The sequence below is a fragment of the Rhincodon typus genome, chromosome 5 (genome assembly GCF_021869965.1).
Source record: "Rhincodon typus isolate 14 chromosome 5, sRhiTyp1.1, whole genome shotgun sequence".
In the NCBI taxonomy this organism is placed as follows: Eukaryota; Metazoa; Chordata; class Chondrichthyes; order Orectolobiformes; family Rhincodontidae; genus Rhincodon; species Rhincodon typus.
The window spans coordinates 85,025,455-85,041,509 of NC_063336.1; the positions used below are offsets into that span (position 1 = coordinate 85,025,455).

General features: G+C 40.5%; 1 protein-coding gene across 1 annotated transcript in view; it reads right to left on the reverse strand.

Moving 5' to 3' along the window:
- The window catches only part of arid4b (AT-rich interaction domain 4B), a 101,472-nt gene extending 85,603 nt beyond the window's left edge, over window positions 1–15,869 (reverse strand). The window contains exons 1-4 of the mRNA XM_048597215.1: window positions 15,795–15,869; window positions 5,576–5,652; window positions 4,234–4,358; window positions 111–183 (exon numbers count right to left, since the gene is read on the reverse strand). Of these exons, the coding sequence (XP_048453172.1) occupies window positions 111–183; window positions 4,234–4,358; window positions 5,576–5,609 (232 nt within the window). The 5' untranslated portion in view covers window positions 5,610–5,652; window positions 15,795–15,869. The remainder of the gene's footprint in view (window positions 1–110; window positions 184–4,233; window positions 4,359–5,575; window positions 5,653–15,794) is intronic.
- Window positions 15,870–16,055: the final 186 nt, after the last annotated feature.

Consider the following 16,055-nt stretch of genomic DNA (forward strand, 5'->3'; position numbering starts at 1 on the left):
TTAAGAATGAACAAAACATAGCTGAGATTCTGAATATGTTAGTTTTGGCATTGCTCCAGCTCATGGGACACATTTCAAAGTTGATAAAAGAGCCAAGCTAAAATTCTTACCTCTATCCTCCATGAACTTGTATAGTTGTTGCAGAAAATTCTCCCTTTCCTCAGGAAAAGGTTCCACCTCTTCCTAAAGGTTGTTGGGGGGAGGTGTGCAAAGAGAGGAGAGGGGTGAAAATGCAGAAGACAGTAAAAATATAAAAACTAGCTTTTGCAATTATGTAACTACATATCTGAAACCACAGACAGAAACAAAAGCTGGCTTATACAGAGGCACCATGGGCACTGTCTTTCTGACAGTCAAAATTACAGATTTAGTTGCTACTCAAGTTCTCAAAAGATTACATTAAAAGAAGCCAAATGAAAATGAATCAAGAAAACAGTACATAAAAGATATGTGAACGTTGGCCTTGATATTGTGGTCACTGGTGAAACAAGGACATTCAACGCTAACCTTGAAGAAAGTTGCCCACAAAGTTTTCTGCAGGGATTTCCCCTTTTCCTGAAGGCAGATAAAACCTTGCACTAAACCAGATGTGAATCTATTGTACAGCAGCGATGATGTCAGCAGGCAGATAGGCAATCAAATTGAAATATTCAAACATAGCAAACCAGGAAGTTAAAGACATGTGAAATCCATCATGTTTAATTTAAATTTTCAGACAGTGAAAAGATAGAAACTAAGACAAAAATAAATAAACATCTTTAAAGATGTTGATTTATTAAGTCATTATAGAGAGATTTGAAATTCCACAAATATGAAATTAGCTCCATAGGGGTCAGTAAAATAGCATCTTATTTTTCTTCTTTATTCATTCACAGGATGAGGGCGTCGCTGGCCAGGCAGCATTTATTGCCCATCCCTAATCGCCCAGAGTGAAGTCAAGAGTCAACAACATTGCTGTGGGTCTAGACCAGGTGTAGGCCAGAACAGGTAAGGATGGCAGTTTCCTTCCCTAAAGGACATTAGTGAACCAGTTGGATTTTCCCCAACAATCGGCAATGGATTCATGGTCATCATTTGAGTCTGAATTCCAGATATTTGTTGAATTCAAATTCCACCATCTGCCATGGCCGATTTGAATTCGGATGCCTGGAACATTATCTGGCTCTCTGGATTAACAGTCCAGTGATTTATAACTAACTGTGAACTTGTTCCACCATTTCAAAATAATTATACCTAATTCATTAAGATGTATTATTTTACAAAGTTTTAGCAGTCATAATCATTGCCATGAGTGAGGAGGCTCTTCCCAATCACATAGTAGTCTGTGGGAACCTCAGCACCACACAGTATGGAAGATACTGAGCTCACTGTAAGCAAATTCTGGATTTCTGTGCTTGCCTCAACTATTACCAATGCAAAATCTCAACTAACACTAAAAGGGAGAAAAACACAGCTGGAACTGTTCCTTATGTTCTTAAGACATTTGAAAATAAAGGGAAGTTGGAGAGAAATTGATCTGAATAATAGGTATAAAAGTAAGACATTAATAGAATGCACGGACCTGTTTCCAGGTCCCTGGTCATTTGATTTGAATTAGCTGTTGGCCTAAGTAAACTTACTCAGCCTTCTAGTCACCAGCTCAAGTTAAAAAAATAAACTGAGAAGAACAAAGATTATGACTGTTCTGCTTCTCAAGGATGCTGCATGTGGATCAAATTTACTTCCTGGTATTTCAATTTATAACTGGAATACTTTGCATCCAGTGCAGGAAACAGAAAAATGCATCAATGATCATGCACTTGTGCTAATAGCAAATCGTTTGACCTGAATCTCAAACCATGGGTCTTCACAGGAGCATGTTCACAGAATTGTGAAGGAAGAATGTCCACCAGCTGATGAACGTGGATGAAGTATCTGGAATGTTTCAATCAGAAGGGTTTTGAGAAGACAGGTGGATTCAGACAATAAAGGATATGCATGGTTTAATAGAAGTGGACAGTGTGAAAACTCTTGTGACATAGTGGTAGCACCCCCATCAACTCCTGGGTCAAAAGGTCTGGGTTCAAGTCTCACTTGTCCCAAATGTGTTATAACATGGCCAAACAGGTCATGTGATTAAAGTCACTACAATGTACTGAGATGTCGTTCAGAGCTATAGGCCACCAGCACACAAAATGCAATTATGAGCACTCTTCCTTCTAGGGAGTGCCATTCCACGAAAGATACACCACCTGTTCATCTCGATACTTTGGCTTCTGGCTCCCAGTGTTAGTTCACACTCTGACAACACCTCAATTTTAAATACTCAAACATGTTTTCAAATGTCTTGATAACCTCACCCCTCCCAGTTTCTGTAATCTCCTCCTCTCTCACAAATGTATGAGAACTCTGTATTCCTCCAATTCTGTCCTCATCATCCTGATATTAATTGCTTCACCATTGGCAGTTGTGACTTTGCTTTTTAAGCTCTGAAATTTCCTCAACCTTCCTGCCCCTCTCCAATGATTATCTTTAAGTAACTCATTCAAACATTTTTCTTTTTCTTTTAGTTATCTGCCTTAATGAATTCATAAGTAATTTTTTTTCTGCAAAATTTTGGAAAATTGTTTTTAATTTTCTCAATTGAAGGCGATTTTTACAGTTTATCAAAACATAATATTTTGAAAAGTATCAATATCTGTCAAGTATGTGATATCAGGAGAACAGAGTTGGCAGAGGACACAGGAGGACTGACCTTATTCCCAGGCACTGAAGCATATAATTGTATTAAAAAATGCAGTGAAATTTCAAATCCACTCTCATTACTTACAAATTTGCTCTGTGTCTACAATTTCCAGTTAATTGAAAGACAAGGAATGAAACATGATGGATCTGAATAGATGCCTACATTATTCACTTTATTTATTAACAACTTGGAGAATGGCATAAAAAGTCATATATCCAAATCTGCTAATGACAAAGTTAGATGGCATTAAAGGCAGTGTAGATGATAGCATAAAAGGTATGATGATAGACTAAGCAAATGGGCAAAACTGTGGCAGATAGAGTTCAATGTTAGCAAATGTGAGGTTATCCATTTTGGACCAAAAATGGATAGATCAGGGTAATTTCTTGATGGTATGATGTTAAATACAGTCGATTTCCATGTGCATAGATCTTTAAAAAAATTTCACTAACAGGTGCAGAAAATAGTCAAGAAAGCTAATGGAATGCTGGCCTTTATATCAAGAGGACCAGCATACAAGGATGCAGAAATTGTGCTGCAGTTACACAAAACCCTTGCTAGAGCCCACTTGTATTGATAGCAGATCTGGGCACCAAACCTTAAGGAGGATATATTGGCCTTGGAGGGGAGGACAAAGTAGGTTTACAGGAATAATACCTGGACTTCAGGGGTTAAGTTACGAGGACAGATTATCCAAATATGACCTGTTTTCTCTAGAATTCAGAAGGCTAAGGGACAATCTGATTGAAGTTTTCAAGATATTAGCAGAAAAAGACAGGATAAATCAAGATAAACTATTTCCTGTGGTTGGGGAATTCTAGAACTAGGAGGCATAGTGTGAGAATAAAGGCCAGACCATACAAGAGCAATGTTAGGAAGTACTTCTACATACAAAGGGTGGCATATGTTTGGAACTCCCCTCAATGAATGGCAATGGACGCTGGATCAGTTGTCAGTTTTAAATTTGAGATAGACACGTTTTGTTAAACAATGGTATTAAGGATTATTGGCCAAAGGCAGGTATATAAAGTCAGATGACAGATCAGACATGATATCATCAAATGGCAGAACAGGCTCAAGGCGCGGAATGATTTATTCCTGTTCATATGTTCCTATAAAAGCAAGGCATGGTAAAACGCTAACAATTTCAGTGTATTCCCCACAACCTCTCCCAATTATAGAAGTGTTCCCTTTCTCCCCACTCCTGGTTATGGCTGTGTTACTAGTTCCTTTCAGATAAAACTTTTGACTAGCATTGTTTGCTGTACTCTCCTGGCTTGTGTCTATGCTGTAGCATGCAATGTGTTACTATATTCATGGCTGACAGCTGCGATGGAGGTCACTGAGAGCCTAGCACTCACACAATGGTTTGGGGTGTCAAATGAACCTGGGTAAATTGGATCCAAAATGCTGAAAGGATTAACTGATTAATTGATGAATAAACGAGAAAACAATTTACTAACAGTTAGCAAACCACTCAGTCTTCAAGCTCGAAGTCAAATCCTCACCTCCTCCTCACTGCTTTCTTCTTCACGTCCCTCTTCATCACTACTTGAGCTCTCATCTTTCAGCTCCGTCTTCCAATTATTGGGGATAGCACCACTCTTCAAGAACTCTAAAGCTTGATCCAAAGCTGAAAATCCCAACCCAAAAGATATCTTTTACTTCTGGTCACACTTTAAAACAATTTGTTATGTCAATCAGCTATAGTCAAAAGGAACTACTTAAGTGGGGGCACAGGCAAGAAGGGAAAACAAAATCACAAATAGTCTAAACACTCACTAAGGTGTTATCTCACATTTGGATGAGCTTTGTGCATATTTTGGTCAGTGCAGGAGAATGCAATAGTAATTGTTGCTCACTCAGTATCAGCACTGCCTATCAGGGTAGAAAATTAAACATTTGATCCAGCATGTACAGTCTGAAAGGACTGGTGGAAGATGATTCAATAATAATTGCCAAGCAGAAATGAATCAACATTCACAGGGAAAAGGGCAGAGAAAACGGGATTAATTGGATAGCTCTTTCAAAAAGTTGACAGAAGCATGATGGTCTGAATGGAAGAAAGACATGCATTTGCTCTGTGCTTGTCATGACTACTGAATGGCTCAAAACGTTGTGAAGCCATAACGTTCTTTTAAAAGTGGAGGTGCTGCCTTAATATAAGAAACATGCCAGATAGTTTGCACCTGGAAAACTCCTACAAATAGCACTGTAATTCTTTTGACATGTCAAATGAGGGATAACTCTTCCATTCTCATTCAAAATAGTTCCATGGGATCTTTTATATACACATGAGGCAGCAGATGGGTCCTTAGTTTGACATTTCATCCAAAAGACAGAGGGATGACCTACCATACTGTATCATTCTATGAAAAACTATTAATTGCAATTGTAATAAAGGCAAGAGTAATTCAGGACCCAGGGCTCACTAAGTTTAAGGTTGATGGAGAAATATAGACAGCTATATTCATGTCAGCACATATTGTAGTGTTGAAACACACATCACCGAGGAACAGGTGCAATCTCTCTCCCAAAGTGCTTCAGTAAAATTCATTAAAAATCAATATGGACAGCGTGTAACATTCAGAGTCAATGAGATCAGATGGGAGTTAAGATACAGACCAACCGTGATCTCATTGAATAGCAAACTGACTGGAATAACTGAATGGCCTACATCTGTTACCACGTTCCTGTAGCCATTTCCCATCACAATTCTAGGATTATTTGCAAATTACCTGTGTTTTCACTAAGTTTTAACACACTGATTTTCTACATCAGAACAACCGAAACAACATCAACTAGTATTTTGCCTATTAGTTTAGCATAATAAAGTAAAATTCTTTTCACCTTCTTTCATTGCTGCATCATATTTTGAGGCCATCTCGGTGTTAAATTCTGCAATGTCCTTCCTGGGTACAGCCACCCTGCAACAAATCAATCAGAGCTCTGATGTTGGGGCAGCAGAACCAGAAGTGCATTCACATGCTGAGGTACGTAATAGTTCCAAGTCAAATATCATTTGGACGCCCATTAATGCTCACACAATGAAACAGAATCCATTCATGTGGCTACGTTGCATCAACTTGCTTGTCAATTGAAAACCAAACATACTGCCATGAATATAAACACAATAATTACTGAATTCAGTAGTATGGAATTTAGATGGCATCTTTATTCAGAGGTGTGAAAATGTGGAGGGAGGGACTCATGATGCAGTGGTAGTGTCCCTACCTCTGGACCAGAAGACCTGGATTCGCACCCACATTATTTTATATCTCTCAACCATGAACATCTCAACCGTGACCCACTCAGCACGCTCTGCTCCAAGGAAAATCACCCCAATCTGTCCAATCTCTCTTATATTCTCCAGCCTAGGCAACATCCTGGTAAATCTCCCCTGCACCTCTTCCAGGTGCTAAGGCACCCTCCCGTAAAGTGGATTCCACAATATGTTACCTAATTAATATTTTATAAAGTTCCAGCATCATCTCCCTGCTTTTAAACTTGATGTCTCAGCTTTTAGAGGAGAGTATCCCATGTGATTTCTTTATCACATTAACTTCCTGTCCTGCTACCTTAAGGGGCCAGTGAATATGCATACCAAGGTCCCTCTGATCTTCAGTGCTCCCCGGAGTCTTAGCATTCAGCAAGCTGTTGCTCACAGTCCAAAAGTCACCTTCAGCTCTCAGTTCCAAAATAAAAATAACAATAAAAATAAATTGAGATCCCAATAGAGATACCTGGTTCCTCACTACTTTCTTTAACACTGAGTCTGCAAATTTGTAGTCCAGATCATTTGTCTCATTTGTCATGCCCGATACATCACCTCACTCTTATCTGGATTAAATCCCATTTGCCACTGATCAGCCCATTTGACCAGCGTATTTGTATCCTCTTGTAATCTTTCTCATGTTTTACCACCCAAACAATCTTCACATCATCTATGAACTTAGTGATCAACCCCTACATTCAAGTCTGAATCATTTATGACGAATAAGTTGGTGGTAGAATTGTGCAGTATCAGACAGTGGATGCATGCCAAAGGTGTGTGAATACACTGGCTAAAATGATGCCTAGATTGACAGAGTAAAAAGGGTTGGAACAAAATGAAGGAATTTAAAAGTTCGACCAGTTCCAAGTTTTGGAATGGTAAAATATTAAAATCGTTACAAGGAAATAGTACTTTTTAAAAATAGTCACAATCAATCAATTCATGGGCACAGATGGAGCATCCAGTGAAAAGCTGTTGTGACTAACATAGATCCCAGGCAGAATGTGGAACTAGTGGTGGGGGGAGGGGGGGCGGTGGGGTGCTGGGGTGGTGGGGAGGGGAGGTGGTTCAGTACCAATGACGTGTGAGAGCAACAGCAAGAAAGAGAAAGGATAGGGGTTCTACCAAGATCTGAGAGATCTTAAGTTCCGTCAGTGATAAACGATCAGGCTCCAGTTTGCTAAGTGACTACAATTGGCTCTATTCTTTCAGAGCATTTGAACACAATATCTGAGGCAGAAAGGCTCTCTTTAAAGCTGAAATATTAGAAGGAATTCAGCAAACCAGTTTCAAAAAAAGGGGACATGATTTATTGTAAAAGAAAGGGGCTTAAGAAGAGTGGAGATGCTGTGGAAGGTTTATTGGTACAGGATGAAAAATCAGTAATTGTGCAACATAGGCACCAGAGATTTCAGGTACACTCTTCAAGGTTACTGGATCTGGACTACAAATTTTCAGACTCCGTGTTAAAGCAAGTAGTGAGGAACCAGGTGTCTCTATTGGGATCTCAATTTATTTTTATTGTTATTTTTATTTTGGAACTGAGAGCTGAAGGTGACTTTTGGACTGTGAGCAACAGCTTGCTCTTTCAAAAAAAAAAGGGAGCAAACAAACTGATGCTTGTTTACAAAGCCAGGTCTGGAGGTTAATTACCAGTTGATTTTTGTTCAAAGTACCGTATAAACGTTGACTTCAGAGAGGCGTAATGTTCAATGTTAACAGGTGTCATTCAGTCTAACAATTATATTTTTATTATCAGAAAGATCGTGGCCACCATAGCTACAAGGTGGCGATTTGTTTGCTCCCTGGTTGTTCTCCTACTATCAATTTATTGAAAGTTTGGAGAATAGAATTTCAGTTGTCAGAAATAAATGAATATTCCTCTGAGCCTACTGGAAGCTTTTGCATTGACCGATATCTTCAGAAATCAAGCAAGATACAATCCCATGTGCCCATGATATTATGGATCAGGAAAACTGCTTATTGAACAGGCCAGTTATATTTGCTTTAATTTTTTTTCTGATTTATTCCTTAACTGTGTCGGTCTACATGAGAGTGGATACTAGAATCAATGAAGATTGGGTTGAAAACATAGGCATCAGATTAGCAGAGCAAAGTTATAGAATGAGATAAAGGTACTGTATTATTCACAAATTGTTCATTTTATCACACTTGGTGTCTGGTATGAGTTATTCTCAGTCTGGTTATTGAGAGTTATGGAATGCTTTACTTTTTCTATGTTGTGAATACAGCGATAGGGAGGTTGGTTCTATGTCTCTCTCATGACCATTTGTTGCCTAGACATGTGGATCAAAGATTGTTGTGATTGCTGGCTTGTCAGTTGAAGGGCTGACCAGTTCTGATGATCAAACTATGAAGCTGATAGTCTGATGATGACAAGGCAATCAGCCCCAAAGAACAATTACCAAAAGTGGATACTAAAATCAAATATTTACCAGAGAGGGTTAGTCAGTGGAGAAACACAACTACACTCAGCAAAGGCCTTAGCCTTATTCTGCTGCGTCACTCCCTTAATGAATTTCAGGCACGACATGACATCAAACTCTTCTTCTGCTGTCTTCGTCTCCGTTCCCATTTCTTTGGGCAAGAGTCTTCTCCCCGTCCCACAGACTCCTTCACACAGTTCCAACACTCTCCCTCCACCTGGACCCCTCCTCTTACCTGCACTTGGTCTGTTCATTCAGAACTGTCGATGTGATATTGATTGCCTCAATTTCTCTGCCCCACCCCGACACCAAATCTAACATATCTCCCTCCAAACTGACTGCACTCTGTTCTAACCCTGACTTTGTTATTACGCGTGCTGATAAGGATGGTGCTGTTGTAGTCTGGTGTACTGACCTCTACAATGCAGAGGCTGAGCGCCAGCTCTCAGATACCTCCTCCTATCTTCCCCTGGACCATCACCATACCAGGACACATCATGCCATTGTATCAACTACGGTAACGGATCTCATTTCATCTGGTGACATCCCCCCACTGCTTCCAAGCTGATAGTCCCCCAGCCCGCACAGCTCGCTTCTACCACTTTCCAAAAATCCACAAACAGGAGTGTCTGGGCACACCCATTGCTTCAGCCCACTCCTGCCCCACAGAATTCATCTCTTCCTACCTTGACTCAGTCTTCTCTCCCCGGTCCAAGCCCCGTCGACGTATATCTGTGAGTTCTCTAATGCTTTACGCCGGTTTCAAAACTTCCAGTTTGAAGGTTCCAGCCGCCTCCTCTTTACCATGGCTGTGCAGTCCCTTTACACATCCATTCCCCACCAGATGGTCTCAGAACTTTCTGCTTCTTCCTGGAGCAAAGGCCTGAACCGTCCCCACCAACCACCACTCTCCTCTGCTTGGTTGAGCTTGTCCTCACCCTCAACAACTTCTCTTTTAACTCCTCTCATTTTCTTCAGGTAAGAGGGTGGCCATGGGTACCCGCAAGGACCCGAGTTATGCCTGTCTCTTCATGGGGTACGTGGAACATTCCTTTTTCCAGTCCTATTCTGGCCCCCACCCACAACTCTTTCTCCAATATATCAGTGATATCATCGGTGCTGCTTCCCTCTCTCATCTGGAATTAGAAAAGTTCATCGATTTCGCTTCCAATTTCTACCTGCCCTCACTTTCACCTGGTCTATCTCTGACTCCTCCCTTCCCTTCCTTGACATCTCTGTTTCCATTTCTGGGGCTAGACTGGCCACTAATATCCACTATAAACCCACTGACGCCCACAGTTACCTGGACTATACATCCTCATAGGCTGCTTCCTGTAAAGACTCCATCCCATTCTCTCAGTCACTCCGTCTCCGTTGCATATGTCCAGATGAGGCCAACTTCGACAAAGGAGCCTCTGAAATGTCCACCTTCTTCCTCAACCAAGGATTCCCTGGCACCGTTGTCAACAGGGCCCTCAACCGGGTCCGACCCATCTCCCACACTTCCGCCCTCGCCCCCTCTCTTCCCTCCCACAACAACGATAGAGTTCCCCTTGTCCTTACCTACCATCCAACCAGCATCCACATCCAGAAGATCAAGCACCATTTCTGCCACCTCCAGGCACATATTCTCCTCCCCTCCCCTGTCTGCCTTCCACAGACCTTCCCCTCCAGGACACCCAGGTCCACTCTTCCTTCATCCCCAACACCCCGCCATAGCCCTACGGCACCTTCCCATGCAACTGGCAAAGGTGCAAAACCTGCCCATTTACTTCCTCCTTTCCTAGTATCCAAGGGCCCAAACATACCTTCCAGGTGAAGCAACACTTCACCTGCACCTCCTAGAATCTAGTCTACTGCATTCGCTGCTCATAATATGGTCTCCTGTACACTGAGGAAATGAAGCGTAGTCTGGCTGATCGCTTCGCAGAACATCTACGTTCTGCTCGCAACAAAGACTGAGCTACCTGTTACCTGCCACTTTAACACCACCCTGTTCCCTGACCAACATCTCTGTTCCAGGCTTGCTACAGTGTTCCAGAGAAGCTCAGCATGAACTGGAAGAACAACGCCTTATTTTCCGCTTGGAGACCCGGCAGCCGTATGCACTCAATATCTATGTCCTAAACTATATGTCCTAACCCCATACTCCACCCATCAGGTCTTGTTATCACGTAACCTGCCATTACACACTACCTATTGTTAGTCACTAACAGTCCCTATTAACAGCTATTCACCCTCCTAGCCAGATCATTATCAACTCCTTTGTCTATCCAACTGCTCTTCTCTCTCTTTGGGCTGTATCCTTTATCCTATCGTTTACTCCCTACCCCATCCCGCTCCGTACTTTCTGCATATAAACCGACATTTTCCCAGCTACCATCAGTTCTGAGGAAGGGTCACTGGACCCAAAACGTTAACTTTGATTTTTTCTTCACAGATGCTGCCAGACCTGCTGAGCGTTTCCAGCAACTTTTGCTTTTGTTCCTGATTTACAGCATCTGCAGTTTTTCAGTTTTTATTCAGAAACATAACTATTCTGAGTAGAGCAAGGAAGGCCAATGGAAAATATTATTGGTTGAATGTCATGGATGGGTCTGGGTGGGATGCTCTTTAGAGGGTCAGTTTGGACTTGTTGGGCTGAATGGCTTGTTTCCACACTGAAGGTTTCTATTCTATGAATTCTATGGAAAAGGCAGAGAAGGCAAGATCAAGAAATATAGCAAAGGCCAGGAAATCAACAGGAGTAGAAGTCCAAAACAAAAACAGAAATTGTTGGAAAGGCTCAGCAGGTCAGGCAGCATTTGTGGAGAGAAATCAGTGTTAACGTTTTGGGTTCAGTGACCCTTCCTCAGAACTGAGTAGGTGTCCTACTGGCTACGAACAAATGAGATAACAAGCTCATTAAGACTGCCAAACAGCAAGAGTTACAGAGCTGGAAAGAATGAGTGTGTATACAGAAGTGCTGACAGGAGACAACCTGCCTATTCACAAAAGTGGATATTCATGGAAAACATGTTTCCTGACAGGACTTAAGGCCAAAGCAAATATAGTGACAAGAGGTTTTTCAAGCAAAACTTGGAGTGAGGCCTGGGGGAAATCAAGACAGAACAACAGATTTACTGGTGCCAGGAAAAACAATTTTGAAGATTTTCTTGGCTTTGTTAATCACAAACACTTGGAATGTACATCAAGTGATGTTAATCTGCTGCAGAAATGCAGCTTTAACTCAAAGGAGAAATGTTTCTTTGCCCTCTAAAAGGCACACTAAATGCAACGGGCAATTTCTGGAAGGTAAATAAATGCACATATAGTTGAAATGATGTTTGTGGAATTTAGTACTTCTTAGAAAGTTTATTAAGACTAGTCTATCTCCAGCTGAAAACAAAAGTTGCTGTGCTTTACTGGCACCATGAGGGTCAGATTTCTGGCATCCTTGTGATTCCTGTAGATGCTTTTTTTGTGGAGTGGAAGCAGTGGATTTGAAAACATGGTTATAAGTGGATTTAACAGCTCCTAAAGGCTGGCTTAATTTGGAATTATGCTTTCAGTACATGGGATTGGAAATCATGCAGAATGGATCAAGTGTCACACAGCATTAATCTTATTCAGAAATTGTTCACCCCATTGCAGTTGGTTAAGGTAGAGCCTCACAAAAAGATGCAGTATCTTCCAAAACCGAAATGGAGGAATGGTGAAGTCAAATTGGACTGCTGAATTGATTTGGCACCCAAAAAGGCCAGATGCCAGTTTTGAGCTCAGAGTTGAGCACATCAATGAAAAATCCGAAGGAGAAGGATTTCAGCAAACAAACCATTGCAAAAACTGAAAACAGAACATTTTAAATTTCCATCACTGGGAGATACCAGTAATAAGAAAACTACTGATTTTAATGATGCTCCTTATGTAAATGCCCCTGATGCAGGAAGGGTTATAGTTTTTCTTTTGGGAGAGCAAGGTAAATGTTGCTCTTTAACTTAGGAAGCTGGAAATATCAGAAAAGCGATAGATGTGACATTTTTCTTTGTAAAATTATTAGAAGAAATTCTAATAAAAAGGGGAATCAGCAGCAATATTCATTGAGTGCGATATTAATAACAACAACTCAGGAAGGGATACCGTACAATATGTGAATGAAGAAAAGGCCAACAATCAATATTGCAGTTTTAAAACAAATGCTGGGGAATGGAAAAATCTCCAAACTGCAACAGGCGGTCAGCTATCTGATTATTTTACAGAGGAAGGAGCAACCTTCCAATATCTAATAGGAATGCTGGAAGGACACTGGGAACTTTAATGTATAGGAAGAAAGAAAAGTGAATATAAAAAGTCATAATTTTGTATGTTGACATTTTGCATTTTTGTTTTGTTTGCTTTAAAGAAAAAGGAAAATGTGTCTGGTAGGATCTGGCAGGGATGCCCAAGACCAAATATGGCTGGGGAATAGGCGATGGTAATATGGTAAGAGATAACTGGGTGAGAGTCAGGTGTATTAAAATGGGGAACAAGAGTAGTAAGCGGAATTAGAGTTTGTGGTGCTGGAAGTAAAATTCTGACTAGGGAAGTTTATGACTAGATTCTTTCTTAACCAGTGTTTTATCTTCTGCCACTCAGTGAAATGTGTGCATGGAATCAGTGGCAAGGGAACAAAGTTTGTGGTGGGAATCATTGACACTGGCTTGGCAAGATGCACATATGACACTACTGTCAGACAACACAGGAAATGAAATTCAGGAAGGATAAATGGATGACAAATTAGTCATAAGGCAGCAAACAGAATAGGAGCTATGAGTGGTTTTCAGAGTGGTTGGAAGTGGGTGGTGGTGTGCTTAAGGTTTAGGTTGTTGGGCTAATTCTGTTTGTTGTCTCTATCTATGCTTTGGATGCAGGATTAAAACAATCATCATACATTTAATCCTTTTGAAGAACAAAATAAGTTATGAAGGAATACTATCAAGTCAGAAAACAAGCTAAAAATATTGGAGATGAAACTCAGCATTAACAATAATGTATTTATATAGCATTTTTTATGAAGTAAAGTACATTAAGGCACTTCACAGGAGCATTATCAAACAAGATCTGATATCAAGATACGAAACAATATTAGGTCAGAGGCTACAAGTCTTGTCAAACCAAAATTTAAGGATTTTCTTTAAAGGAGGAAAGAAAAGGAGATGGAGGTTTAGTGATAGAATTCCAGCCCTTAAGATCTCAGTAGCCGCTAGCTCCACCAGCAGTGGTGCAGTAATTAAAATCATAGACCCACGACAAGGTCAGAATTGGCAATGCACACAAATCTAGTGTTGGAGAAACTGACGGATAGACTGAAAACAAGGATAAGAATTTTAAAATTTATACTTTGTCAGATCAGGAGGCATTATAGGTCAATGAATACTGATGGTGAAGAGCTAAGGTATCAGCAGAGGATGTCTGGATGAGCTCAAGTTTATGGGGTTGAAAAATGAAATGCCAGTCAAGGGAGCATTGGAATGACCAAATGTAGAAGTTAAAAAGGCACCAATAAGGGTTTCAGTAATGGATGGGTAATTTTATTAAGGTAGAATTAGGTTGACTAGTAATTGGAATTAAATATGACATCAAGACTGTGAACAGTCTGGTTCAGCGTCAGACATTAATCAGCTGGAAGGATGGAATCATTAGCTAAAGAATGTCGTATATGACAGGTGGCACAGACAATTGATTTTGTCTCCCCTTTACTTTGTCACAAGGCAATTTCTGCTCATCCAGTACTCAATGTCAAACAATCAACTTGACAATTTGCAAACAGGACAAGGGTCAAGAGAGATGGCTGAGAGACAGATGTGGGTGTTATCAGCATGGATGTGGAAAAATATGCTGTGTGCAGAGCAGTGGAGGTGAAAAAGTATACTCACCAGTAAAATAAAACTTCTATGATACACAACTTCTGGAACAAAATGTAAGAAATCAGGATGCACCCATGTAAAATCTTATTAAAAACTCAATTAGACTGTGTCATTTGGTTACTACACAATTAGGATACTATTGAGGCTTTAGAGAATGAACAGAATTTCACAAGAATGTAGCCTGTTGTGGGAAATTGTAAATACATGAGTCAAATTAAAATAAGACTATTTTCAGGAGGTGAGAGATTTTGAATAAGGAGACAGAGATATAAGATTAAATATAAGATTTAACAGGAGAATGGGAGAAACATCTTCACACTTAGTTGTGAGTGGAGTACTAACTGTCTGAGTTAGTGGTTGAGGAAGAAAACTTTTAGATTGTATAGGTGAATGAAGGAAAAGGTTTGAAGGTATATGGGAGCAGGATGGGTAAATATGACTTGAACCACTTGCTCGTGTGAAGAACAAATGCTGACAAGGACTGCTTGGGCTGAATGGCCTCTGTGTTGTAACGTCTGAATATTTCTAACCAATGCAGAGTCGTGACTACCCTATTAACACATCACCAGAAAATCCAGAATGGAAAATCAAATCTTTTAACTGATCATTTCTGGCATCTAAAAACTCTAAATATGATAAAAACAATTAAGTTATGGCTTACCACAAAGATTTAATTTTCCCAACAAACTGATTTAATGGTGGACTATTATGCTGTACTGTCCACACCCTGGGGTTAGAGCAGAAGCACTCAACCTGCACACACTGTTCATGCGTATGGCCTTTGCGCACCTGCTGCACTATATATTACATTATGTTGTAACCGAAGAGCAATATCTTCAGTTGAAAAGTCTCCGCCTAAAACATTAACCTGTTTTCTCATTCAGGTAATCCTGCCTGATACAGTCCGCATATTCTGTTTTTATTTTATAATTGAAGTTCATACTGCATACCGATTAGGTCTTGGTTTGTTTTCAACTCATTAGTGAAGCTACCTCACTTCAAAGCCCATTGTACAAATCACACGCTTCTGGGCTGGTTTAGTGCTGAATTTTGATATGCTCCTGCCTCTCTAAGGTCTATATACACAATTCCTTTGACCCTCAATCAGCAGAATGACACCAACAGTGTGGCTTCAATTCCCACACCAGCTGAGATTACCATGAAAGACAATCCTTCTAAAGCTGTCCCTTCATCTGAGGCGTGGTGACCCGAAGGGTTAAACAACAGCCAGTCATCTTTCTCTCTCTCTCACCACCCCCTCCATTCAATGAGACAGCAGCCCTATAGTCTGGTAAGACTATGACAACTTTACCTTATCTTGACCAGCATAACACAGGACAGATATGCTTCACAATGGAAATCTTTGTATTATTAACAGGGCTGTATTTTGGGATTAACCCCTTGTTGCGAAAGTTTTCTCATCAGTTTCAGTATTCAGCAGTGTAGATTATGGAAGTACTCACAATTTGCCATCCTTGAAAGAGCGGACCAATACACTGTCCTTTTTTACTGTGACTTCATCGCTGCAGTCTGGAGAAATTACCTTCAGGAACAAAACAAACAATTTTAACCCCTTTTTTAAAAAAAATTATCAGAGATAGTAGGAACTGCGGATGCTGGACAATCTGAGATAACAAGGTGTAGAGCTGGATGAACACAGCAGGCCAAGCAGCATCATAGGAGCAGGAAGGCTGACGTTTCGGGCCTAGACCCTTCATCAGAAA